Below are 26,589 nucleotides of genomic sequence, written 5' to 3' on the forward strand. Positions count from 1 at the left end.
TCTTAAAAAAAAAAAACCCAATGACATTTTGGGCAGAAATAGAAAAGTCCACCCTAAAATTCATGGAATGCCAAAGGACCCTGAATAGCTAAAACTATCTTGAAAAGAGAAAAATAAAGCTGGAGGACTCATGCTTCCTGATTTCAAAACTTACTACAAAGCTACAATATCAAAGTGGTACTGGCATAAAGACAGATATATAGACCAATGGAAGAGAACAGAGAGACCAGAAATGAACCTTCATGTATATGGTCAAATGATTTTGACAAGGGAACCAAGACTTCAACGGGGAAAGGAGAGTCTCTTCAACAAATGGTGCTGGGAAAACTGGATATTCACAAGCAAATGAAGCTGGACCCTTACACCATACAGACACACTAACTCAAAATGGATTAAAGACTTAAATACAAGACTGAAATTATAAAACTTAGAAGAAAACATGCGGAGATTGGTTCAAGATGGAAGAGTAGAAGGACGTGTGCTCACTCCCTCTTGTGAGAGCACCGGAATCACAACTAACTGCTGAACAATCATCAACAGGAAGACACTGGAACTCACCAAAAAAGATACTTCATATCCAAGAACAAAGGAGAAGCTGCAATGAGATGGCAGGAGGGGTGCAATCATAATAAAATCAAATTCCACAACCGCTGGGTGGGTGACTCACAAACTGGAGAACACTTACACCACAGAAGTCCACCCACTGGAGTGAAGAGTGAAGGTTGTGAGCCCACATCAGGCTTCCCAACCTAGGGGTCTGGCAACGGGTGGAGGAATTCCCAGAGAATCAGACTTTGAAGGCTAGTGGGATTTGACTGCAGGACTTTGACAGGACTGGGGGAAACAGAGACTCCACTCTTGGAGGGCACACACAAAGTAGTGTGCACATCGGGACCCAGGGGAAGGAGCAGTGACCCCAGAAGAGACTGAACCAGACCTACCTGCTAGTGTTGGAGGGTCTCCTGCAGAGGCAGGGTGTGGCTGTGGTTCACCGTGGGGACAAAGACACTGGCAGCAGAAGTTCTGGGAAGTACTCCTTGGCGCTATTAGCCCCACCAAAGAGCCGGGTAGGCTCCAGTGCTGGGTCACCTCAGGCCAAACAACCAACAGGGAGGGAACCCAGCCCCACCCATCAGCAGACAAGTGGATTAAAGTTTCACTGAGCTCTGTCCACTAGAGCAACACCCAGCTCTATCCACCACCAGTCCCTCCCAGCAGGAAACTTGCACAAGCCTCTTAGGTAGCCTCATCCACCAGAGGGCAGACAGCAGAAGCAAGAACTACAATTCTGCAGCCTGTGGAAGGAAAACCACATTCACAGAAAGATAGACAAAATGAAAAGGCAGAGGACTTTGTACCAGATGAAGGAACAAGATAAAACCCGAGAAAAACAATGAAATGAAGTGGAGATAGGCAACCTTCCAGAAAAAGAATTCAGAATAATGATAGTGAAGATGATCCAGGACCTAAGAAAAAGAATGGAGGCAGTGATTGAGAAGATACAAGAAATGTTTAACAAAGACCTAGAAGAATTAAAGAACAAACACCTAGAAGAATTAAAGCACAAACAAACAGATGAACAATACAATAACTGAAATGAAAAATACACTAGAAGGAATCAATAGCAGAATAACTGAGGCAGAAGAACGGATAAGAGACCTGGAAGACAGAATGGTGGAATTCACTGCTGTGGAACAGAATAAAGAAAATACTAAAATACTAGCAAACAGAATCCACCAACACATTAAAAGGATCATACACCACGATCAAGTGGGATTTATCCCAGGGATGCAAGGATTCTTCAATATATGCAAATCAATCAATGTGATACACCATATTGGCAAATTGAAGAATAAAAACCATATGATTATCTCAATAGATGCAGAAAAAAGCTTTTGACAAAATTCAACACCCATTTATGATAAAAACTCTCCAGAAAGTGGGCATAGAGGGAACCTACGTCAACATGATAAAGGCCATATACGACAAACCCACAGCTAACATCATTCTCAATGGTGAAAAACTGAAAGCATTTCCTCTAAGATCAGGGTCAAGACAAGGATGTCCACTCTCGCCACCATTATTCAACATAGTTTTGGAAGTCCTAGCTAAGGCAATCAGAGAAAAAAGAGAAATAAAAGGAATACAAATTGGAAAAGAAGAAGTAAAACTGTCACTGTTTGCAGATGACATGATACTATACATAGAGAATCCTAAAGATGCCACCAGAAAAATACTAGAGCTAATCAATAAATTTGGTAAAGTTGCAGGATACAAAATTAATGCACAGAAATCTCTTGCATTCCTATACACTAACAATGAAAGATCAGAAAGAGACATTAAAGAAACAATCCCATTCACCATGGCAACAAAAAGCATAAAATACCTAGGAATAAACCTACCTAAGGAGGTAAAAGACCTGTACTCAGAAACCTATAAGACACTGATGAAAGAAATCAAAGATGACACAAAAAGATGGGGAGATATACCATGTTCTTGGATTGGAAGAATCAATATTGTGAAAATGTCTATACTACCCAAAGCAATCTACAGATTCAATGCAATCCCTATCAAATTACTAACGGCATGTTTTACAGAACTAGAAAACATGCGGCAAAAGCTTCATGACATTGGGACTTCCCTGGTGGAACAAGTGGTTAAGAATCCACCTGCCAATGCAGGGGACACAGGTTCGATCCCTGGTCCAGGAAGATCCCACATGCTGCAGACCCACTAAGCCCGTGCGCCACAACTATCGAGCCTGCGCTCTAAAGCCCGTGCGCCACAACTACTAAGCCCACGTGCCACAACTACTGAAGCCCGTGTGCCTACAGCCTGTGCTCCACAACAAGAGAAGCCACCACAATGAGAAGCCCGCACACCACAATGAAGAGTAGCCCCCGCTCGCTGCAACTAGAGAAAGCCTGTGCGCAGCAACGAAGACCCAATGCAGCCAAAAATAAATAAATTTATTTAAAAAAAAAATAGCTTCGTGACATTGAATTTGGCAGTGATTTCTTAGATGTGACTCCAAAGACACAGACAACAACAAAAAAAAGAGAAAAAGTGGACTTCATGAAAATTTAAAAATTTTGTGCATCCAAAGACGACACACAGGGACTTCCCTGGTGGTCCAGTGGTTAAGACTCCGCACTCCCAATGCATGGGGCATGGGTTTGATCCCTGGTTGGGGAAGCAGGATTCCACATGCCGTGCGGTGCAGCAAACAAACAAACTTCACACAGATGGAAGAAAATAGTTGCAAGTCACATATCTGATAAGGCATTGATATCCAGTAAATAGAGAGAAATCTTACAACTCAACAACAAAACAAACAACCCAATTAAAAAATGGGCAAGGACTTAATTAAACATTTTTCCAAAGACAACATACAGATGGCCAATAAGCACATGAAAAGACGCTCAACATCACTAATCATTAGGTTAACAAAAATCAGAACTGTGATGAGATACTACCTTCATGGTCACTAGGATGGCTATTATGAAACAAAAACAAAAACCAAGAAAACAAAAACAGAAAACAGTAGTGTTGGCAAGAATGTAGAGAAACTGGAACCCTTGTGTATTGCTGTGAACCACTATGGAAAACGGTATGGTATGCCTGAAGAATTACCATATGACCCAGGAATCTGCTTCTTGGTATATACCCAAAGGAATTGAAAGCAGGGTCTTGAAGAGAGATTTGTACACCCATGTTCATAGCAGCATTATTCCCAATGGCTAAAATGTGGAGGTAACCCAAGTGTCCACTCACAGATGAATAGATAAACAAAAAGCGGTATATAAATACAACAGAACATTATTCAGCCTTAGAAAAGAAGGAAATTCTGACACCTGCTACAACATGGATGAACCTTGAGGATACTGTGCTGAGTGAAATAAGCCTGTCACATAAAGACACATACTGTATGATCCCACTCACATGCAGTTCCTAGAGGAGCCAAACCCACAGAGACAGAAAGCAGAATGGTGGGTGCGGGCTGGGGAAGGAGTGGTGATGGGGGAGTTCTTTAATGGGTGCAGAGTTTCAGCTTGGGAAGATGAAGAAGTTCTGGAGATGGACGGGGTTGATGGCTGCACAATGACGTGAATGTGTTTATTAATGCCACTGAACTGTACGCTTAAAAATGGCTAAGATGGTAAATTTTATATTATGCATATTTCACCATAATAAAAAAAAATGGGAAAAAAAACAAAGAAGGGGTTTACCTTGACCGAAGACTAAAGGGGGCGCCATGGCTGGGAGTAAGTGGGCTCCTTTGGCCCTGTAAGCCCGGGGATGTGCGGGGCCACTGTGTGCTGTGTCAGCCACCTGATGTCTGCTGTCCGGGGGGAAATCTCAGTGCTGTGGGCCTCACCTCACACCACTGAGCTGCCATGTTACATGGCAGGCCCTATCCACCGGTGCTTCTCCTCTGTCCCCGGCGGTGAGCTGCCATCAGCACCCCGGGAGCGGTGCCCAGGCAGCAGCGTGAACTCTTAACCTCAGACTCACTTCACTGCCTCTGGAAGAGTCCTGGGGGGCGCACCCAGGCAGAGGCCACAGACCCCGGTGGGACGCGAGACATGCTGTTTGATCAATTTGCACATGAGCTCTGACATCCAGGCTGTCGTGTTCAGTGGTCTTTACCCAACGACCAAAAAATGTGGCAAGGACCAGAGTGAGACTGACAAGTATAAGCGCCCCCCAGAGTAGCAGTGAAGATCCCCTCCAAATGCCCACCCCCCTCAAGCCTACCTGGAAGCATCTCATCAAAGCTGGATCTGGCCTCAGGGTGCCGCAGAAGGGACTTGGGGGTGAAGATGATTAACTGAAACACAGGAGCACAGGCTCAGGTTCTAAGGATTCCAGAAGGAGGGCCGAAAGCAAGGGGCTGCCCAGGCCTCGTCTTCAGAACAGGCATCTAGCGCTGCCCTCCCAGCTCTACGTCAGGGGGATCCGCAGGTTAGAGGTGAAAAGGGAAGGAAGACAGGACGATGTGGTTTCCCCTTGTCCCCTCTCCTCTGCCCTGAGACACTGGGCATCCACTCCTCCAGGGTCTGCCCCAGCCTGCTCGGAGCCCTGGGTGCCCCCTACCCTGTACCTGGGGAAGACCCCTGAGCCCTTCCTGGACGTCCCTGCCTGTGGCCAGGGCTGGCCTGTCCCATGGGCCTGCCTGGCCCTGCACCGTGACCGGCAGCAGCAGGGGCATTCTCCCCTGGGACCCTTCACTCACACTCCTACTCACCCTTCAGCACCTCACCCAGGAGCCTGCTTCCCGGGGACTCTCTGCTCCCTTGGCCCCTGCGGGGGCTCAGCTCTCCTCCAAGCTCAACGCACCATCTACGACCACCCGCCCACAAGTCCATCCTCCCATTGGGCTGGGGCCCTGAGTTCTCAAGCCAGGCCTCTCTGAGCTGGGACACCCCCAACTGACCGGCTTCCGGAAGGGCAGGAGAATCTGGCGACGCAGCACATGGAAGAAGTTGCCAGGGGTGGAGCAGTTGACGACAACCCAGTTGCAATCATACAGCTGATTTATGTCAAAGTTGGCTTCCTTAAGGTCCTGGAGCAAGAAGGGAAAGGGCCAGAGGCCAGGTGGCACTGAGCACCCCGTCGCAGGGGGCATCAAGGCAGAGGGCCTCACGGCCACAGCCTTAGGGTGCCACAGCTCCTCCAGAGATGCACACACAGGGGACACTGACGAGAGCTCAGCCAGCCAGCCCCACGCTCTGAATGGGATTCTCAGTCCCATGTAATCCCTATTTCTCTGAAAACTACTGCCTGGCCTGGGACAGACACAGCTTCTACCTAAAACCAATTCTGATGTTCCTTAGAAACAGAACCCCCCAAATTTCCTTTTAGCTCTTAAAGTTTCACTAAAATCACCCCAGAGTTCTTTCCTCTAAACTGTCTGCCTGAATCAAAATACAGGCAGTATCACTCCTAGAAGCTTCTGCTATAGCTTTCAGCGCCTCTGCTTTCTACAGCAGCAGGGACGACAGGAGGCAGCCCGGCACTGTCTTCTGTGCTCTAAGAAGGCCTCTCACTTTGTGGAGACCAGCAGGCTTGGGGCCCACCTGCGACTCCTGAGAGGCACAGAGCAGTCGTGCCTTCAGAGTTGCCCACAGACGCCCAGGTGCGCCACTCACCGGCAGGACGTCTGGGTCGTCATTGCACATCTGCAGGAACCGCTCTGGCCTGGCGGAGGAATGTTCCGGACCCTGGAACCAGAAACACAAGTTACAGATCAGGAGCTTCCCCCATGCTGACCGTTGCTTTCAGTACATCTCTTCCTTAACCAACTTGCTCATTTTGGTCTGAAAAACACCAACTTGTCTCTTTCCTGCTGGCAGTTTAATTCCTTCTCCTCCTGCCCATGGAGCGTGGAGGGGGCGTTTCCACGTCAAGACAGGGCCCAGCACTCCTGGTTCCTCCAGGTTTCCAAACCCGAGTCTTAAGCAAGCAACCCCCCCAGGGCCTGGCGGAGGAGGAGGGAAGAGAACAGGGAACACCGGAGCCTGTGAGGCCCCTGTCCGCACAGCCACTTCTCATCAGTAACGGAGCAGGACCTGCCTCTTGCCTTCCAAGGGAGGTGGGGAACACCAGCGGAGCCTGTACGGTGCCAATTTCGGGGTCAGGGTCCTAGGCAGGCCCTTCCCACGTTCTAGGTCTGCCGGGAAGGAGCGGGGGCCTCACCATGCCCTCCATGCCGTGGGGCAGCAGCAGCACGATGCCGTTCTGCCGCACCCACTTGGCTTGTCCCGGGCAGATGAACTGGTCGATGATGCACTGGGCCGTGTTGTGGAAGTCACCAAACTGGGCCTCCCAGAGGACCAGGGCGTTAGGACTGGCCATGGCAAAACCCAGCTCAAAGCCTGAAGAGCAGGAGGGAGGGAGAAGACAGGACAGGAGTCAGCTGGTGGGCGGGAAGGGGGCTGCAGGGGGGGGAGAGTGGGACGGAAGGGAGGAGGGGGGAGGGGTGGCAGGGGAAGCAGGGGGGAGGTGGCAGGGAGGAGGGCCTCGCAGGCTGGGGTGCTCACCCAGGACCCCGTACTCGGACAGCGAGCTGTTGCACACAGTGTAGGGGGCCTGGTTGGGCCAGAGGTGGTTCATGGGGATGCAGGTTCTCTTGTCCACGTTCTGGTCGTGCAGCACGTGGTGGCGATGGCTGAGGGAGAACAGCACAGATCAGCGGCAGAAGCCAGCCCCGTGCACTGCCGCGGGAGCACAAAGCCCCGTTCTTAACAGAAGCGTCTAATCAGAGCAGGGAAAGGGTGCTTCTGGGTCTGAGCAATGGGATCTGATGACTGTCTCCTGGCAGGGATTTTCTTCTGGGAGAGGAACTCCAGAGCCCTTCCTTTCCATCTCCCGTGCTCTGAAGGGCCCACAAGAACACTGAGACCATTACCTAAAAGTGCCCCGCTCCACGTCCTGGCCGCTCAGCCGGATATGGATGCCCTCCTTCAGGAGGGAGCCAAAAGCCATGTACTCTGCCAGAGCCCAGTCCACGGTCCTGTTCTTCACTAGCTCGCCACGCGTCTTCAGGATCCGGCTCAGCCCTGCGGAGACAGCGTGCTCACCAGCCGCCCGGCACACCCTCCCGCTCGGGACAAGAGCTGAGCTTCCTTCGCTCCCAGCTTTCGGAGTCCTGATTCACCGGGAGAGCGGGGAAGGGAGCTGAGTGGAGACCAGGCCAGAGAGGCTGTGACATCCCGTCCCGTCCTCCACTGCTCCGCTGGCTGAGGGCCTCGCCAGGGCAGGGGTGAGGTGAGGCGAGGGCTTCCCTCATCCAGCCACCCCGGCCTTGAACGAGCAGGGACCGCAGGTGGGCGAGGACTGGTCTCATGCCGGGACACAGCTGGCACTGGACTCGGCCCAACACTTCCAAAGGTCCGGGTGGCGCCCTTACCTCCGTGAATGGTGAAGTTCTCCACAGGCACGGAGCTGGCCACGTTCCCAATGTGCGTGAGAATATCCTCCGTCAGGCCCGTGGAGGGGCAGGTCATGCTCCTGGGCTGCCCGTCCAGGGTGAAGAAGCCTAGCGGGGAAGGGGCGAGCTGACACACAGGTGCCACTCCTCACGGAGCCATGGACACGCGAGACGCTGTGCAGCAGTGGCCAGGACCGGGAGCCGAGGGCAGGGGTCTGACCCCGGGGCCCACAGGTGCTGTGGAGTGGGGAGGGGCTCACCGGTGGCGCTCCTCACTCACCAGGACCGGGAGCCGAGGTCAGGGGTCTGACCCCGGGGCCCACAGGTCTGTGGAGTGGGGAGGGGCTCACCGGTGGCACTCCTCACTCACCAGGACCGGGAGCCGAGGTCAGGGGTCTGACTCCGGGGCCCACAGGTGCTGTGGAGCGGGGAGGGGCTCACTCACCAGGCCAGGGGGAGTCCAGCCAGTGCTTGATGTGCAAGATCTTCTCGTCCTTGGACCTGGTGAAGGCCTCCTCACAGATCTTGTCATACTTGGAGATCTCCTCCTGGAGGGTCGGGCCCGACACAGCCGTTAGGGCCGCTCTGCACAGGGCACACCAGCCTCACGGCCAGTGCGCGCCTGCACTTCCTGAGTGCAGAGTCCCTCAGACCCCACTGGCCTCCAGGCCTTCTCCCCCCAACACGCACCACCCCGTGAGGTCTGTGGGAAGCTTCCGTTTTACTGTTCTCATTCCCGTAGCTGCTTCTCCAGTTGCTGGCTGCAGATCCTGTTCAACGCTGGAGCCCTGTCCCCGCCCACCCTCTCGCCATATTCTTTCTGACGAGTTCTCATGGCTCCAAGCGCAGCCCCTGATCTTCCCATACTTCCGACTCAGCTTGCTCATACGCAGCCCTGCTCCTCCCTCTCCGTCACCCTGCACGGGCCTTCGCACTCATAACCAGCCAGAACTGACCAGGTCACAGCAGGCCCTTTACGAGCTGGATCCCTCATCAGCCTCTCGGCCTCTCACCCCTGTGCACTGGACTCTGTAAGCCAAGGAGGCCACTGCCTTGTGCCAAAGTGCTCTCAGGTCCCACCTCCCTCACGCAACTCCTCAGTAGCCTGGACTCTCCAAGAAGTTCTGCACCGAAATGCTATAGTTGGAAATATTTCACATGTTCTCACTTGGATCCTAATTACTCTGCAAAAGCGAGCATTGGCCCTGTGGTGGGCCTTCTCTATCCCTCCTTGGCTCTGGAAAGGCCCACTGGGACCAGAGCCGGGACGCACCTCATACTCAGGCTGGTTGACCACGCCCTGCGACACCAGCACCTCGGCATACTTCTGCAGCACGGGCTTCTGCTTGCGGATCTGCTTGTACATGAGCGGCTGCGTGAACATGGGCTCGTCCATCTCGTTGTGGCCATTGCGTCGGTAACACACCTGAACACAGCCAGGAGATGCCAGCTGACCAACAGGGACCATGTTGGCCGGGACCCAGGACCCACGAGGACCTGCCCCATTTCTCCTACGTGACACCTCAGTTTACCTCTTCTAGAATTAGGGTCCTGTCTCTCTCTCCTTCACTCGCTAGAATTGCTTTGACTGTCACATGAGATGAAACGAGAGTGACCTGGGACTATCTCGGGACAGGATCCCAACTACCTTCTTCCCCAGGTCAGGTCACCCAGGCCGAAGATGCAGGAGCTCTCAGGAGGGGCAGTGAGATGCCCTGGCTCTAGGGAGCCCTGACCCCTCCCTTCAGGACACGGGCTAAGGTCACTCACCAGGTCCACCACCACGTCCTTGTGGAAGGTGCTCCTCCACTCGGCTGCCACCTTGCACACGTACATGACTGCCTCCGGGTCATCCGCGTTCACGTGGAAAATGGGGGCATTCACGACTCGGGCCACATCGGTGGGGTAGGGTGAGGAGCGGGCCATGCGTGGGTCGGTGGTGAAGCCGATCTGCAAGGGACAGGCAGCTTGGCCAGGGGGCTTGGGCATGCTGCTGGGCATGGGTGGGGCAGAGGTGGGGTGGGCCAGAGCAGACCCACCCTCTAGGCCAATGGCAGGGTGGAACCAGGACAGGGGGTGGAGCTGAGGGCAGGGCAAGATAAGAGGGCAGGGCAGGAGCAGGAATGTTATGTGTCTGAGGGTGAGGGCGGGGCTAACAGCAGGCAGGGTGGAGCCTGAAGGCCACTTGCCGGAGGTCACTTGGCTGCCCTTGGCCTACTCTAAGACAGTTCCCAAACACTATTTTTTTTTTAATTGTTTTTTTTTCCTATTCTGCTAACAAAATTCATACATGTTCAGCAGAGTTTGGAAGACAGTATGAAAAATTAAAGTCACTATATTCTACCAGGTTCAGTGTAAATATTTTGATGTTTTCCTTTCCAGATGATTTTCTTTGCATGCATACACATGAAATATAAATATAAAATTTCAGATCCTATCATTTCTGTAATTTTGCACTTTGGTCACTTAACATTAGCATTTTTTTCTTTGAAAATTTAAAGGCCTCACCACTTAGATGTACTAAAACTTAATCACATATTCGTAATTTTATAACCTGCATTTAACATTTATTTTCATGGGGACTTCCCTGGTGGTCCAGTGGTAAAGAATCCGCCTTCCAGTGCAGGGGATGCAGGTTCGTTCCCTTGTCGGGGAACTAAGATCCCACGTGCTGCGGGGCAACTAAGCCCGCGAGCCACAACTACTGAGCTTGTGCGCCTCAGCGAGAGAGCCTGCGTGCTGCAAACTACAGAGCCCACGCGCCACAACTAGAGAGAGAAAACTCGCACGCCACAACTAGAGAGGAGGCCGCGTGCCACAACAAAGAGCCCACATGCTGCAACAAAAGATCCCGCCTGCCACAGCTAAGACCTGACGCAACCAAAAAAATAAAAAAGAAAATAAATACCTAAAATTTATTTTTATGAACTACTTCAAACATATAGAAAGTATGATAATACTATAATGATCACCCATGAACTCACAAGCCAAAATGAACCAATCTTAACAGTTTCAGGACTTTTTATACATTTCTGATACAGCTGGCCCACACACAGGGAGCACGGCCCTGGAAGTGGAGGACACAGTTTCTACGTGTTGCAATACGTATTCCATACATCCATAAACAATATATAGTATCTTCTTAGGCTTATTGGTCACTAAAATTTTGATATCATTCAGACTTATGGAAAAGTTGAAAGCATACAGAGAACTCCCACACAGTCTTTACTCAGATTCACCAACTGTTGCCATCTTGCCCCTTTTCTTATTCATGCTCTTTCCATTACACACGCACACACACACACACATTTTTCCTAAACCATTTGCAGGTAAGTAGTAGACGTCCCTATTCCCTAAAACATGGACATTTCATTACCAGCCAGAGTGCAGTTCTTGGCCCAAGCAATTTAATATTACAGAATACCGTTGTCTGACCCTCAGTAGACACATTCCACCAATTGTAATAACGATGTCCAGTCTTTCTTGCCTTAGTCCCGTATCCAATCCAGCACATCACCCTGCATTAGTTGTCACCTCTCTCTAGTCCCCTTTAATCTTGAAGTCTTCTTGCTTTTCTTGGTTTTTCATAGCACTGACATTTTGGAAGAGTATTTCCATGTCTTTTAAACCATAGAGATATATAGTCTATGTACCTTACATATGGTGTCATACTCTATATGCTGTGCAAATCCTTTGCAACTTGCTTTCTGTTCAGTATTTATATTCAGGGTTCATCCAGGTTGAAACGTGTACCTCTACTTCCTGTAGTAGAGCTTAGTGAAATCTAAGTACTGAATAGTATATACCACAGTTCATTTATCCATTCTCCTGTTGTTGGACATTTAGTTGTTTCCAACTTGTGGTTAACACATTGTTACACATTCTTATGGAGGTTTTCTCCAGCCAACACTGAGTTTCTCTGCAGTACTCCTAAGAAGGGAAAACTAAGCCACAGGGTCAGAACATTGTACCTAAATACCATCAAGTGCTCTCCAAAGTGGTTGTACCACTCACCCTCCTACTAGCAGCATGAGTACCCGCATTTCCACTCACCATATTGTGACCGTTTCCCCAGGATAGTAAATATTTTAGTGATTATATAATACTGCTTCCTACAGCTTTGCCAAAATTTATACAAAGACTCTTTGGTTTTGATAAACATTCTTTTTTTTTTTTTTAAACTTTTCCCTGAAAAATCTTTTCTTAAAAAAATAAATTTATTTATTTATTTTTGGCTGCATTGGGTCTTCATTGCTGTGCACGGGCTTCCTTTAGTTGCGTCGAGCGGGGGCTACTCTTTGTTGCACTGCACGGGCTTCTCATTGCGGTGGCTTCTCTTGTTGCAGAGCACGGGCTCTCGGTGCGTGGGCTTCAGTAGTTGTGGCCCGTGGGCTCTAGAGTGCAGGCTCAGTAGTTGTGGCACATGGGTTTAGCTGCTCCACGGCGTGTGGGATCTTCCCTGACCAGGGCTCAAACCCGTGTCCCCTGCATTGGCAGGCAGATTCCTAACCACTGGCCACCAGGAAAGCCCAATAAACATTCTTTTTTTTTAATAATTTTTTTTGTTCTTTGTTTTTTAAATTTATTTTATCTATTTTTATTTTTGGCCGCGTTGGGTCTTTGTTGCTGCGTGCCGGCTTTCTTTAGTTGCGGTGAGTGGGGGCCACTCTTCATTGTGGTACATGGGTTTTTTGTTGCGGTGGCTTCTCTTGCTGTGGAGCACAGGCTCTAGGCACACGGGTTTCGGTAGTCGTGGCACACGGGCTCAGTAATTGTGGCTTGCGGGCTCTAGAGCGCAGGCTCAGTAGTTGTTGCACACAGGCTTAGCTGCTCCGCGGCATGTGGGATCTTCCCGGACCAGGGCTTGAACCCATGTCCCCTGCATTGGCAGGCGGATTCTTAACCACTGCGCCACCAGGGAAGCCCCCTCACCCCCCGCTCATAAACATTCTTATACAAAAACATTTAGCATCTGATGGCTTCCTTAGAAGAAAAGTTCAGAAGAGGAAATCCTACGTATGTCCTTAGAGAAACAAGAGCCTCAGCAAAGCACGTCTTTCCTTTCCTGCTACAGATCTTACTGGCCCCATGTCATGACTGATGTTATCAAAAACAGTAAAAAGATTTAAGAAAACATTAGCAAAACTGTAGTTCTTACAGAAGTCTGAGAATTCTTTATTTATTTATGATGAATTGCTTTTACATAAACTCCTTTATTACACTGACTAAAGAAAAGATTAGAAATAGTCACAAACTGATGAGAACATTAAAAAAAGATGTACCAGGGAGAATTCTGATGAGCACTTACAGAGAACCTTGATCAATCCCACGGTCCATCTGGGTCTGGGTCTCCCCATAGGGAAATGAGGGTAGGGAGCAGGTAAGACAGTGATCATAATATGCACATTACAGCTAGAACATCACAGAAAGTGAACTGCTTCGAAGTTTTGAGACCTCAGTCCCCCAGCTGTTCTCCCCAATATCCACCACTGTTACTGACTTCATCTTTTTTATTTTATTTTTAAAAAATATTTATTTATCTATTTGGCTGTGCCGGGTCTTAGTTGCGGCATGCGGGATCTAGTTCCCTGACTAGGGATTGAACCCGGGCCCCCTGCACTGGGAGCTCGGAGTCTTAATCACTGGACCATCAAGGAAGTCCCTGACTTCTTCATCTTTAAACACATATGGTGTGTGTACGCATACCCACCCACTCACACACACACACGGAGATGGAGCTATACTCCACATTCTGTTCTGTACTTTTTTCCCCCACTTAATGTATCTTATAGTTCATTTCAACAGTATATATAGATCCTACTCTCTCAAATGGTTTTATTACACGGCGGTTGCAGTTAACTTACATTAGTGCTTATTTATGGGCCAGGCACTATTCTGAGCACTTTATGTATATTAATTTATACGTATTAATTCATTTAAGCCTTGTGACACATGGATGGATATATCATAAATTATTTAACTAGCTCCCTACTGATGTAGTGGTAGAAATTTTGGTTTCTAGTCTTGCTGCAGCAGTGATAGCTTCCCCACAATGTCCCTCCATATTACTTATTTATTTCAGTTTTGTACATTTATTTTTTCTTCCAGTTTTATTAAGATATTAATTTTGCAGCAGTGACATATATATTATGTACATATAATATATATAATATATATATTACATATATATATATTTTTGGCTACACTGCGTGTCTTGCAGGACCTTAGTTCCCTGACTAGGGATCAAACCCGGGCCCCGGCAGTGAAAGCACCGAGTCCTAACCACTGGACAGCCAGGGAATTCCCTAAGTGATATCTTTAAAGAAATCTCTCAGTAGACATTTGGGAGTGAGTGTACTAGTAGGAAAACCCCACAAAGTGGAACTGCTGGGTTTGAGAGCCAGAGGGGACCCTAGAGCCAAATGGTCTATCCTGGTTGGAGCCCTGTTTCCTTCAACCCTGCAGCTCTGTCCCTGGCTGCCCCCATCCACACCACTACCCCTGCTCCCACATGGGCCGGGTGCTCTGCAGCCTTAAGGGCTACCGCATCAACCTGCAGATGCAGCTGGGTGGGCCTGAAGGCCCCGGATTTGGCTAACTAAGGTCCTCACCCAACCCGGACTCTGTACCTTCTTCCCTGTCCCCTGTTTTCAGTGTCTTCCCCACGCTATTAAATTTCATGCGGTGCAAAAAAAAAAAGGAACAGGTCTGATTGTTGGAAGTTCTTTTCATTCAGCTGAAATCTGCTGCTTCCTGGTAATTGCTATGCATTGGTGCGGACTCTGCCCATTATATTCCTTGCTTTGTGAAGCATTCATTTATTTGAAAACAGCTCTTATGCTTCTAGGAGTCTTCTATCTTCTGGGCTACATGGTCACGGCTTCCTTTTAGGGTAATTTTCCAGACACTATGCCATCCTAAGACTCTCCTCTGGACACAGTCTCACTTAAGTTCAACCAAAATGCTTGACCTTCTGTCATAAGAAGTTTGACAAACCAAAGGCTTACCTGTACTGTATTTTTTTTTTTTAAAACATCTTTATTGAAGTATAATTGCTTTACAATGGTGTGTTAGTTTCTGCTTTATAACCAAGTGAATCAGCTACACATATACACACCTGTACTGTATTTGTATCATGTGATTCTTAAATTCAAATACTGTTAAATGTTTATATTGCCAAGAAGGAAGGTTTCAAATCAATGAATAAGAAATAAGAAACTAGAAAGAGAAGACTAAATTAAACCCAAAGCAAGTAGAAGGAAAGAAATTACAAAGAGCAGAAGCCAATGAAATAGAAAACAGGAAAACAACAGAGAAAACGCAATGAAACCAAAGCTGTTCCTTTGAAACCAACAACAAATCTATATAACCGAGAAAAAAAGAGAAAACACACAAATTACCAATATTAGGAATGAAAGAAGGGATAAAACAACAGACCCTAATAAGAGAACACTGCAAACTTTATGCTCATAAATTCCACAACTTAAATGAAATGAAAAAATTCCATGAAAGACAGAAGTAACCAGAGCTCACTCAAGAAGAAACAGATAAACTGGATAGTCTTATATTTACTAAAGAAATGGAATTTACACTTAAAAAAAAGTGCTCATAGGGACTTCCGCTTCTGGAATATGGAGGAGATGTACCTTTCCCTCCTTCTCCTGCTAATAAGTACAATTAAAAACCCAGGGCATTATATATATAAAACAAACACTGAAGGTAGACAGAAGCAAGCAGATCAGCCAGGGACCTCAGGTCCCGAGGAATGACTTGTGATCATTCCCAGCGCTACCTTTTTGCCTCATATAGCCCAGATTTAGGGCTAGAGAAGCAGGCAACTCAGAAACACCAACAGGCATAGCAAAAAGAAGTTTCAAGGAAAGTGGCTCTCTCTGGCCAGAAGACCAGGAACAGGTCACCTAGCAGTACAGAAGATTTTTAGACAATCACCACCCTGCTGCAGCCAACCCCACAGAAAACACTGTGGCCACCCCCATTTGCCCCAGCAAAGGCCCGGTGTCCCCAGCAGTCCCCCTAGGCTGCTGGTAATTAGGCAACCACTACATCCTTGGTGTTAGCGGAGGCCACTTGGGAAGCAGTAACAAAGCACCCTTGCCCCACCCTCCGTCCCCTCCCTTCCCTGGGTATCAACAGACCTGGGGTGGGGAACCTGGACCCCTACCCCACCTGGCAGTAACAAGTGTCCCCCCACCCCGACCCGAAATGTCCAGAGGACACCTGCTATAACAGGAGATTTAAATAAGATTCTGAGTTTCATAACATATCCTCAAAATGTCTGGTTTCGTAAGAAAGCACTTGTTATACCAACAACCAGAAAAATCTAAGCTTGAATGAGAAAAAGCAATCATTAGAAGCCAACACTGAGATGACACAGATTTTAGAATTATCTGACAAAGACTTCATAAAATTAAAATTCATAAAATTCAAAGCAAACTTCATAAAAATACCTCAATAAAAATTATGAACATGCCTGAAATACATGAAAAAATAGAAACTCAGCAAAGACACAGAAGATACAAGAAGAACCAAATGGAAACTTTAGAGTTGAAAAAACAAAACAAACAAACAAACAAAATCCCCCAGGGGGTGGAAATCAGGGAAAAAATCCCCAAGCCTAAATGGAGGTGCTCTATAGCAGAATGGAAGGGAGAAAGGAAAGACTCAGTGAACTTAAAGATGGAACAGAAATTACCCCATCTAAACAAATGGAGAGGGACTTCCCTGGTGGTGCAGTGGTTAAGAATCCGCCTGCCAATGCAAGGGACACAGGTTCTAGCCCTGGTCTGGGAAGATGCCACATGCCGCGGAGCAACTAAGCCTGTGTGCAACAACTAACTACTGAGCCTGCGCTCTAGAGCCCGTGTGCCACAACTACTGAGCCCACATGCCACAACTACTGAAGCCCACGTGCCTAGAGCCCATGCTCCACAACAAGAGCAGCCACTGCAATGAGAAGCCCGCGCACCGCAATGAAGAGCAGCCCCTGCTCGCCGCAACTAGAGAAAGCCTGCGCGCAGCAATGAAGACCCAATGCAGCCAAAAATAAATAAATTAATTAATTAATTAAAAAAAAAGAATAAATAATCAAAAAAACCCAAAAACCAAAAAACACCAAAAAACCCAACCAATCAACCAAACAAAAAACTCCTGGGATGGAATTCACCTGACTCTGGAGACTACTCATGGAAAAACTTTTTTCTTAAAAAAAAAAATAATCCCCCTGTGTCTTGGGCTTCCAATCCCTGTGAATGATCTTTGCTATACTCTGTCCAGATTGAAGACCATTCCTGTTAGCATCTCAGCCCCTACCCAAAAAGCAGTAAAGACTCTCTGTGTTTGGTCATCTGTTTAAAACACAGTTCAGAGATAGGTTGTTTTTAGACCTTTCTCTTTCCTTGGCACCTTTTCAATATCTATTTTATGAAACAACCTATAATGAATATTTCCATTAAAATTAGTATTTTAAGAATATATAATGCCATGAGAAAACACTGTGGTAAATAAGAAGTGGATATAAAACTGTGTATATAGAACCCAGTTTCTTAAAAGAGGAAAGCCATCTATATGCTTGTGGGTATGGAAGAAAATATTCTGAAATAACACCACGATCTTAAACACTGTAATTAAAATCTCTCCACTTTAAAGAAAGTTTCCTGTTTGTCCAAGTTTACTAATCAGAAAACAACAAGTGTATTAAATGATGAAAACATGTCATTCTAAGTAAGGCTGATGTGAGCATAGAAGCCTCAGGAGAAAGTCTAATTGATGCTGTGGCCTCCGCAGCCTTCTCTGCTGCAAAGACCCCAGAGCCCGCCTGGAGCCCAGGTTACCTGGTTGTTGACGACCACGTGGACAGTGCCGTGAGTCGTGTAGGACGGCAGGTCACTCAGGTGGAAGGTCTCGTACACGATGCCCTGGCCGGCAAATGCAGCATCCCCGTGCAGAAGGATGGACATGACCTGCAGACATGCAAAGGAGACCCCAAATGTGACATGGTTCTGACCACCACGTCCACAAGGCACACTGGAGATTCAGTCACAATCCACTTTTCAAAAAACGATGTACTTTGAGATAATTTCGAACTTAGAAAGAAAATGGCAGGAAGGCACAAAGACCCCTAGGCGCCCCCCAGCACCCCCGTCCCCCCGAGGATGTGCTCCACGAGGGTGCCCTCCAGGTCTGCACACCAGCCACCCCGCCATCATCTGCTGCAGAGCCAATGCCCACCACCCCTGCACCCACCATGCAGGACCCTCTCATCAGGAAGGCAATGCTGGCCCAGACCCCACGTGGACGTGCTCTTAGGGCCACGCCTCTTTAGCATCTCGACCTGGAGCAGCCCATTGTGTCTCCCGCCTCCACGGCGCGGACAGGCCTTGGGCTCCGATGGTCCTGTGTGACCAGACTCAGGAACGGTGCATTCCATGCCAGGGGACGCCAGAGCTGGCCTACCCCACGTGGATGAAGTTGACTTGGATCACCTGGACCGGTAGCTGTCTGTTTCTCCCTTTTTTTCTGGGGGGTCACGCCGCGCGGCATGTGGGATCCTAGTTCCTCAATCAGGGATCGAACCTGCACCCCCTGCAGTGGAAGTGGAGTCTTAACCACTGGACCGCCAGGAAGTCCCTGTTTCTCCCTTTAAACTCACCATCTCTCCTCGGTAACGAGAACAGTGAGGAGAACTTCTGTATCTTGCTCCTTACCACACCTGAGCACACCTCTGGGGTGCTGCCAGGTGTCACTCCTACCTTCATGCGCTGGCATTCCATAAGAGCTTTCTCTTCTCGACTTTTATTTATTTGTATTAATATGCACTCACGGATTCCTGTTTTATTCAACTGGCTGTAACTGACTAGTATATGTAGTTATTTGGACGCTCACACTGTCCCAAACTTGGCGTGGGGGTCCCGTGCCATCTGGACAGGCCCCATGGCTCATGGGGGCCTCCTTGCTTTCTGGCACAACAGAGATTTCAGCCCCCTGCTGCACTGTTCCTGCCCAGCCCTGGAATCAGACACTTCTCTGAGGAGCCTGGTTCCTTCGGTGGAGGACGGCCCTGAAGACTAATACTCGTGTGCTCATCACCACTAGAACAGCACCACTTCTAGGCTCTTTCCGCACAGAGCCAAAAACCAGATGTACAGGTGCACATACACAGAGATTTCTAAATCTGTACACTGTACAACTACGATACCTCCAATTCCAATCCTTTTTCTGGGCCTTCCTCCTTCCGCATTTATAAACACCTCCTACACCGCGAGATGCTGTTCCCACTGTCCTCAATACGTTACCTGTTTGCTTGGTACAGCCCCACAGCCCTGCCACCCCTGCTCCTTGACGCCCTCTTGCTGTCTTTCCTCAGCTCCTGTCACCTCCCTGGTCCGCAGCGCCAGGAAGGAAAGGTCCACGTGCTCTTCAGGGACAAAAATCTAGATTTTTTTTTAGCAGAACCCCATGTGTCCTGCCCTGGGGGACACAGGGATGGTCTATGACAGCTGGAAGTGGACACAGTGTCGGGTTTGCGCAGGGACCTCCTCAGAGGACTGCAGCCTTGCCAGGGCCCAAACGACCAGCGGACGTGGCGCCTCTTCCTGCTCGCCAGGACGCGCGTTTCTCTGCAGAGCCTTCTCTGTACGACCTCGGCCTTCTGCTGTCGGGCACCTCAGGGTCAGCCTCCCCTCTCCTCACGCTGTTTCTCTTGATCTTCTGGAGAAGCTGCACTGTGTCCCTTGCTAGGCTGCACTCGGTCCCTCGTGTTCCCTCAGCGCAGCGCTGCTTGCTCAAATCACACACCCTGGCGGCCCGATCTGGACCCAGGTAGGAGCGGGCCTCCATCTGTGGCAGGCTACCTGCGGCGCTAGGGAGCTGCTTTCCCACACGAATGCCCCAAGGGCCACATCAGCCCTGAGCCAAGCTGGGTCAGGCTCAGTCTTGCACCAGGTTATAGAACAACCTTGGCCACATTTATAGAAATTACATAGTTTTTTTTCTGAAACACTGAAGGTTATGTAACAAATACTCCAGCTCCCTAGATTCTGGGTTCAACAGAAATCAGATAATTGCCTAAGGGTTTGGGAGGAGTAGCAAGGAGAGCAGGTGTGAAGGACTAGTGGGGTCTGGACCCACCCGCTGAGCATGGGCAAGGGTGGGCTCAGATAGAGGGGCGGGGGCAGGGGCCTGGAGGGATGGGCCGTCCACGCCAGGCAGGGCACTCCCATGGACAGGGCACTCCCTCAGACAAGCGCCTGGTGACCACACAGGGCTAATCAGCCTCTCCTGGCCTCACAGGATGGATTGCTGTGATCATCTGAAGCATGTTAGATACCCTCCACCACTTTTCCCTAGTTATTTCATTCCTTTTCAGGATGTTTCCAGCATTCTAAGCAAGCGATGCTGGAGTGGCTTTTTGTCTGTAATTTATTTATTTATTTATAAAATTTATTTATTTTATTTATTTATTTTTGGCTGCACTGGGTCTTTGTTGCTGCGTGCGGGCTTTCTCTAGCTGCGGCGGGTGGGGGCTACTCTTTGTTGTGGTGCGCGGGCTTCTCATTGCGGTGGCTTCTCTTGTTGCAGAGCACGGGCTCTAGGCACGCGGGCTTCAGTAGTTGTGGCACGTGGGCTCAGCAGTTGTGACTCGTGGGCTCTAGAGCGCAGGCTCAATAGTTGTGGCGCACGGGCTTAGCTGCTCCGCGGCATGTGGGATCTTCCTGGACCAGAGATCGAACCCGTGTTCCCTGCATTGGCAGGCAGATTCTTAACCACTGTGCCACCAGGGAAGCCCTGTCTGTAATTTATGAATGTGGATGTCACAGAGTTTTCTGCAATCTTGTTCCCTTCCCTGGCCCCAAATGCCTGGGCAAGGGTCCCAGCCACAGACAGAGGAAATGCTGGAGGCACTGGTCACTGATGCTGGTTTCCTCCCTATCCGTCCCCAGCCACTGTGTCACTGGTGGTCTCGGGGGCTGCACAGGAAGCCACTTTCTACCCGCTTGGAGTTTCTGAGGCACCGTCCAGGCCCCCAAGCTCAGCGAAGTAACTCTCATGTCCCGACACCCTCCCCATGGGCCACACTCTTCGTGGTGCAGGAACCATTTCCTGTTCCCGACGCCACCTCTGGCCGGGATCCCGTTACCCTCTAACCATCCAAACACAGTACGAGTAGACTCACAGTGTTTTAAATTACAGAACCTAGTAAACTAATACTTGGTTCCACCTCTAAAAAGTCTGACCCCTCTCCAGGGCAACCCTGGGCCAGGCTGCCCCCGGCCCCAGCTCCTCCCTGCTCTGCCCACAGCACAATCCCACGTCCATCTTTGTCCTTCTTTCATCTCCAGAGAATGTCCTTTTCTTCCCATCTACCTAAATCCTGCTGTTTCTTTAATTAAATATGACAACTACCTGCTCTATCGATGAGAGGGTTTGACTGCCTTTCATTCCACTTCCTTCCACACCCATATACCTCTCTTCTGAAGTTCTTTACCAGTGAACCTGCAGCTTTACATCACATTGTGTATGTTCTGTTAGCTCCCTCACATATGACCCTATTTCTAGGAAGAACAAGAGATGCTTGAGAGTAGGGTGGTGATGCTGACTTTGAACATGCCCCAGAATGCACACGCAGACACTACAAAAACTTGATTTTTCTTATTGCTTGGCTTTAAGGTTATCATTAAGTAATAAGAACTGTACAGTTTGTTACAGACAGACTTCTACTTTGAGATTAAACAAGGACAAACAGTTACAATCCACTGAGGATTTCTATACATAAGCAGGCTGGCCAACCAACATTAAACATTCAGCATCACACACCTGGAAAATGCCGGTACCAGGGCCCCCGGAACTCGAGCTGTTCTCCATCTCTAAACGGTGCCACCCTGACACAAACTCGACCACCTCTCCTCCCATCTGTCAGTTTTACAATTCCCCCTTTAGGCTCACCCACACCTTTTCCTTAAGACTCTCTCCTCCTGTTCAGTGACAAACCCGTTTTGTCCACCATGATATTGTGCAAGACTAGCTTCTCCACAGGTGTGGTGACAATGAAAGCAATCTACTCCCCACCTAGCTCTGGTGGTCACAACTTGGAAGGAAGCATTATCTGTAACTGGGATTAATTTATTAACACTATGGCTACTCTTTCAAGATCCATTCAGAATATTTTGTTAAATTCCAGAAACATGAGGTCTGGGACGTGCCTGAGGCTGTGAGCCGGTCCTGGACCACCTGGCCTCAGGGCCACCCCTGGCCAGCCCCCGTGGCCTTACCTTCTTTCCCTCGGTGTCCCCGCAGTAAAACTGCTCAGCTTTAGTCTTGCCCATCACCACGGGATCGGCAGCCTCCAGGTGGGAAGGGTTCGCCACCAGCGACAGGGTGATGTTCCTGTCGGTCACACGGTTGATCCGCCGGTGATACATGCCCAGGTGGTACTTCACGTCTCCAGAACCCTGAAGGTACAAACAGTCAGTCTTTATCCTGGGCATGGAGATGCGTACTCTTCACGACAGCCCTGTCCTGTGTTATTTCTCCTCCCAGAACCCCCATCCCTGGAAGGATGGAAAGCCTTTCCCCAGAATGGCTCCACCTAGGGCACAGGGAGAAGGTCCCTCAACCAGAGGCGCATGTCCCAAACCCCAGCGGGGAGGACTGCAGGGGCTACCAGGCCTCTGATCTCTCTTTTCTCCGGAAGGTCGGCCACCGGCCACCTCCTTTGCGAGTGGTATGGAAGATCCCAGGCCCAGGTCCTTCCGGAGAAACAAGTGGAACCAGGGTCTGGTGTGGGTTGGAGCTATGCTAGTTTCTAAAAGAAATCAGGTGTCTCACCTCATCAGCTGCCTCCAGCTTTGAGTCGAACTGACAGAAAATCTGCTCCAGCTCCTTCCTGATGACGTTTGCAAGCACGTTCAGCCGCCCTCTGGTACACAGAGGAGCGAGCAGGGCCTGAGCTGTGTTCCGGGCAGCAGGCAATGCTGTTCTAGCCCCTTCCTCCCCCGATGGACAGGCAGTGCCTCGGTTTGCAGCCCGAGAGGAGCTGAGAGCAGAGCTGATGTGGGACACTCAGCCTCTGCTTGCCCGGCACCCAGGGCCAAGACGAGGTGGGAGGAAGAAAGGTAGAAAACGGAGAAACACTGCCGGCCTGCGGCGAACGCTCCACCCTCAGCCTCCGCTGCCGCCTCAAGCTGAGGTCTCCGCTCCACGTCACCGAGCAGCCTTCCCTCTAGGTTAACCTCCCTCAGTGGTGACCCCGACAAGGGCATGAGGCCAAGATGTCTGTCTAAAACCACTATGGCCTTGAGTGTGACAGTGGCTACCGAGGGAGGGTGATGCCGTGGCGACGGCTGTCCCGGGGCAGGGGTGCAAGTGCGCTCCAGGCGAGCCAGCCTCCTCGCTTGCCTAGTGCCCCACCCCGTGCTCCGGATGCATGAAGGGCGGCCAGGTACCTGTGCGGCATCCCCATGATCACATAGTCCACTCCGTTCTCACTTGACTTGTCAATGATGGTCTTGAGGGCAGGAATCAGCACCTCGCACCCTTCGAGACCAAAGCGCTTCTCAGATGACCACTTCCGCTGCAGGAACTCCTCAAACCTGGACAGGAACCAAGCCAAGTCACCAGGGCCAACCTTGCTCGCGTGGGGCTGTGGCCACACTCCAAACCCACCCACCCCTGTCAACAGGCTGTACCACACTGACGGGACCAGTGCAGCCCCGTACCTGGTGGAGCGCACGAGCCGGGCCAGCAGGGTCCGCTTCTCCTCGTTGGTGAACTGCAGGATCCCAGGCGTCTCGAATTTCTGCCGGATCCACTGGCACTGCTCCAGGTCATTGATGAACATGAACTCCACCCCAATGTGCTGGCAGTACGCCATCTGTTTTTCATGCACACACACACACACACACACACACACACACACAATGATCACAGGGATGTCCCCCCAGGTGTGTTGACTGCCTACTCAGCCAGAAGGCTGGCAGGAACAGGTGGCCTCCTTTTCAAATGCAACAGAGCCAGCTGTGACCTGGGGCACCAAGTCTGGGCCCACAACCTCCTCTCACTCCGAACCTGGCCATGAAATACTTCCTCCACAGAGTACAGAGCCCAATAGGCAGGGAGGGGACAGTGAGAACCACTAAGCCAAGACATGCTCCCTTCATGGCGGGAGGACAGAAGCACCAGCCTGGGGACGGGGAAGCTCCTGGGGAAGACAGGTTCTCTGACCTCAAGGTCAGACTGTGCCCAGCACCCTGAGAAAGAAAGGTCCTGTGCTGCCGGTGGATATCACAGCTCAGTGGTCACTTAAGTTTAGCAGGCTTGTATTTATTTATTTCTAAAATAAATTTATTTATTTATTGATTTATATTTGGCTGCGTTGGGTCTTCGTTGCTGCACGCGGGCTTTATCTAGTTGTGGCGAGCGGGGGCTACTCTTTGTTGTGGTGCGCGGGTTTCTCATTGTGGTGGCTTCTCTTGTTGTGGAGCACGGGCTCTAGGCACGCGGGCTCAGCAGTTGTGGCTCACGGGCTCTAGAGCGCAGGCTCAGTAGTTGTGGAGCACAGGCTTAGTTGCTCCGCGGCATGTGGGATCTTCCCGGACCAGGGCTCGAACCCATGTCCCCTGCATTGGCAGGCGGATTCTTAACCACTGCTTTTAGGAATTTAAAAAGCAATGCCCTGGTGTGGTAATAATTTGTTAAAATTAATTAATTTATATATATATATATATATATATATATATATATATATATATATATCTATCTTTTGGCCACGCTGCACATCTTGTGGGATCTCAGTTCCCTGAGCAGGGATCAAACCCGGGCCATGGTAGTGATAGCACTGAATCCTAACCACTAGGCCACCAGGGAACTCCCGACAATAAGTTTTAGAGCCCACAAATGCCTTTCAACGTCTTCGCAGCAGCCATGCTGACCAAGCACTTAGAGGGCCGAGTTCTGCTTGGTGGTTCTGTCCGTGACCCCCTTTGGTTTTCACTACAGACATGGAAACTGGCTGGCACAGTGCAGGGTGAGGATGCACCTGGGATCCCAGTGGTGGGTCCAGATCTGACACCAGAGCAGGGGTGGGCACCTCTGCATGTTAATTCCATGATAATGAAACAAAGGGACATTTGCCTGAACTCAAAATAATGGCCGACCACAACGCGCTCGCTATCATCCTAGCCAAGAGGAGGAAAATCTTGCCTAGGGACAAAAAGAGGAAATGGAGCTGGGAAAGACCTTGGTGTTTAAGGTATTTTCATTAACTCCAAAACTATATTTCCCTGATGACACCTCACGTGATAAACTGGGAACTTTTAAACTGGATGCACAAGAAGCCCAGGGATGGGGGGTGCTGGCCTGCCTTCCCTGACTTCAGAGCCAGAGCGAGTCACCACTTCCACCGGAGCTGTACAGTGACAGTGCCCTGATCTACTGAGCCGCAGAAGAAAGTGTATTTCTACACAAACACATTTGAGAAAACATGGCCCAGCCACAGCGTCTGTTAACATGAACCTTGAACCTTCCTCCATCAGCTTAAAAAAGGGTGCATCTTCCCTGGGACCCAAGTCTGAGTTGTAAGCCTAGCAGAGAGGAGAAGAAGGGGTGGGGAAGAGGGCAGGGGGAGGGGAGAGGGGAGGGGAGGGGAAGAGAAAGAAGGAAGGGAAAGGGGGAGAGGAGGGGGAGGGAGGAAGTGGGGAGGAAAGAGGCGGGGAGGGGGAGGGGGCTCCCTCCTTTACCCATGGAGGCAGGAGAACACGCCCGTGCTCCTTATGCCTGATGGGCAGTATGTCCATTACTGAACAATTAAAGGCTCAAAGGAAACTATTAGGTCAAAAACAGTATGTCTCCATTATTATCAGCATGAATTTAGCTATTAACTTGGACACATAGTTACTGGGCCCCTGGATCATATTTTGTTTTTCTTGTTCTTGGCTCAATCCCCAGGAGAAAAGGGCAGGGAGTTTTAGGTGCCGATTCTTAGCTTCTCTCTCTAGTGAGACGTTAGGAAGCCAAGGAATTGCACTCGCTCTAAATATTCAAAGAGCTGCAAGTTGATTATTATGTCACGGGACCAAGAACATACTTAAGTTCTGTCAGCTCACACAGCCGCCCAGTGCATGCACATGTCACGTGTAAACATACCCAACCCACCATCATTGGGTGAGTTTACACAAATATCTGTAAACAACAAGAAGGGGTATTCCGAACTGGGAAAAGTCAGAATGGGAGGCTCTCTTGGAAGAGCCCTGGACGTGGGGCCCTCTGGGGACAGGGGGTGCTATGGCTGGGACCCCTGGAGTCCAGGTCCAAGTGCCCACAACAGCCCAACTCCTGGGTTCTGGCATTGGATGAAATGAGAGCCGTGCATGGCTCTCTGCCCCTTTCAAATGCTGGATCAGTACAACCTGGGGCTCGAGCAGTCGCTTGCAAACACAGCTGTGTATCCCTATCTCTGGGAGATTTGTAAAAATGCGCATTTCCAGGCTCCAAAACCAGAGCTGACTCAGTTGGTCGTAGGTGGGCCAGGAATCTCCCCAGGCGTTCCTATTCAAGCTGGCTTGGGAATGACACCCTTTATTTACCTAATGCTTTAGGACACATTTTTTAAAGTCGGAAGCAAAGTCTACATTTTGTTATGT

The 26,589-nt window shown here is 49.7% G+C and overlaps 1 protein-coding gene and 1 long non-coding RNA gene across 6 annotated transcripts in view; both read right to left on the reverse strand.

Moving 5' to 3' along the window:
* Nucleotides 1-26,589, reverse strand: part of OGDH (oxoglutarate dehydrogenase) — a 75,445-nt gene that overhangs the window by 3,215 nt on the left and 45,641 nt on the right. For all 5 annotated transcript variants that reach the window (XM_082399740.1, XM_082399737.1, XM_082399741.1 and 2 more), the window contains 15 exons: nucleotides 23,668-23,822; nucleotides 23,395-23,541; nucleotides 22,778-22,868; nucleotides 22,222-22,401; nucleotides 17,785-17,913; nucleotides 9,704-9,883; nucleotides 9,207-9,359; nucleotides 8,379-8,481; nucleotides 7,913-8,041; nucleotides 7,412-7,562; nucleotides 7,044-7,171; nucleotides 6,700-6,878; nucleotides 6,153-6,224; nucleotides 5,438-5,566; nucleotides 4,759-4,831 (listed from right to left, as the gene is read on the reverse strand). In XM_082399740.1, coding sequence (XP_082255866.1) covers nucleotides 4,759-4,831; nucleotides 5,438-5,566; nucleotides 6,153-6,224; nucleotides 6,700-6,878; nucleotides 7,044-7,171; nucleotides 7,412-7,562; nucleotides 7,913-8,041; nucleotides 8,379-8,481; nucleotides 9,207-9,359; nucleotides 9,704-9,883; nucleotides 17,785-17,913; nucleotides 22,222-22,401; nucleotides 22,778-22,868; nucleotides 23,395-23,541; nucleotides 23,668-23,822 — 1,999 coding nt within the window. The remainder of the gene's footprint in view (nucleotides 1-4,758; nucleotides 4,832-5,437; nucleotides 5,567-6,152; nucleotides 6,225-6,699; nucleotides 6,879-7,043; nucleotides 7,172-7,411; nucleotides 7,563-7,912; nucleotides 8,042-8,378; nucleotides 8,482-9,206; nucleotides 9,360-9,703; nucleotides 9,884-17,784; nucleotides 17,914-22,221; nucleotides 22,402-22,777; nucleotides 22,869-23,394; nucleotides 23,542-23,667; nucleotides 23,823-26,589) is intronic.
* On the reverse strand, nucleotides 14,127-17,778 carry LOC309632416. Its single transcript, XR_014246905.1, has 2 exons — nucleotides 15,051-17,778; nucleotides 14,127-14,940 (listed from the first exon to the last, which is right to left on the reverse strand). It is a non-coding gene; the product is annotated as an uncharacterized lncRNA (long non-coding RNA).

This window comes from Balaenoptera borealis, assembly GCF_965194805.1.
Source record: "Balaenoptera borealis genome assembly, chromosome: 7".
NCBI lineage: Eukaryota > Metazoa > Chordata > Mammalia > Artiodactyla > Balaenopteridae > Balaenoptera > Balaenoptera borealis.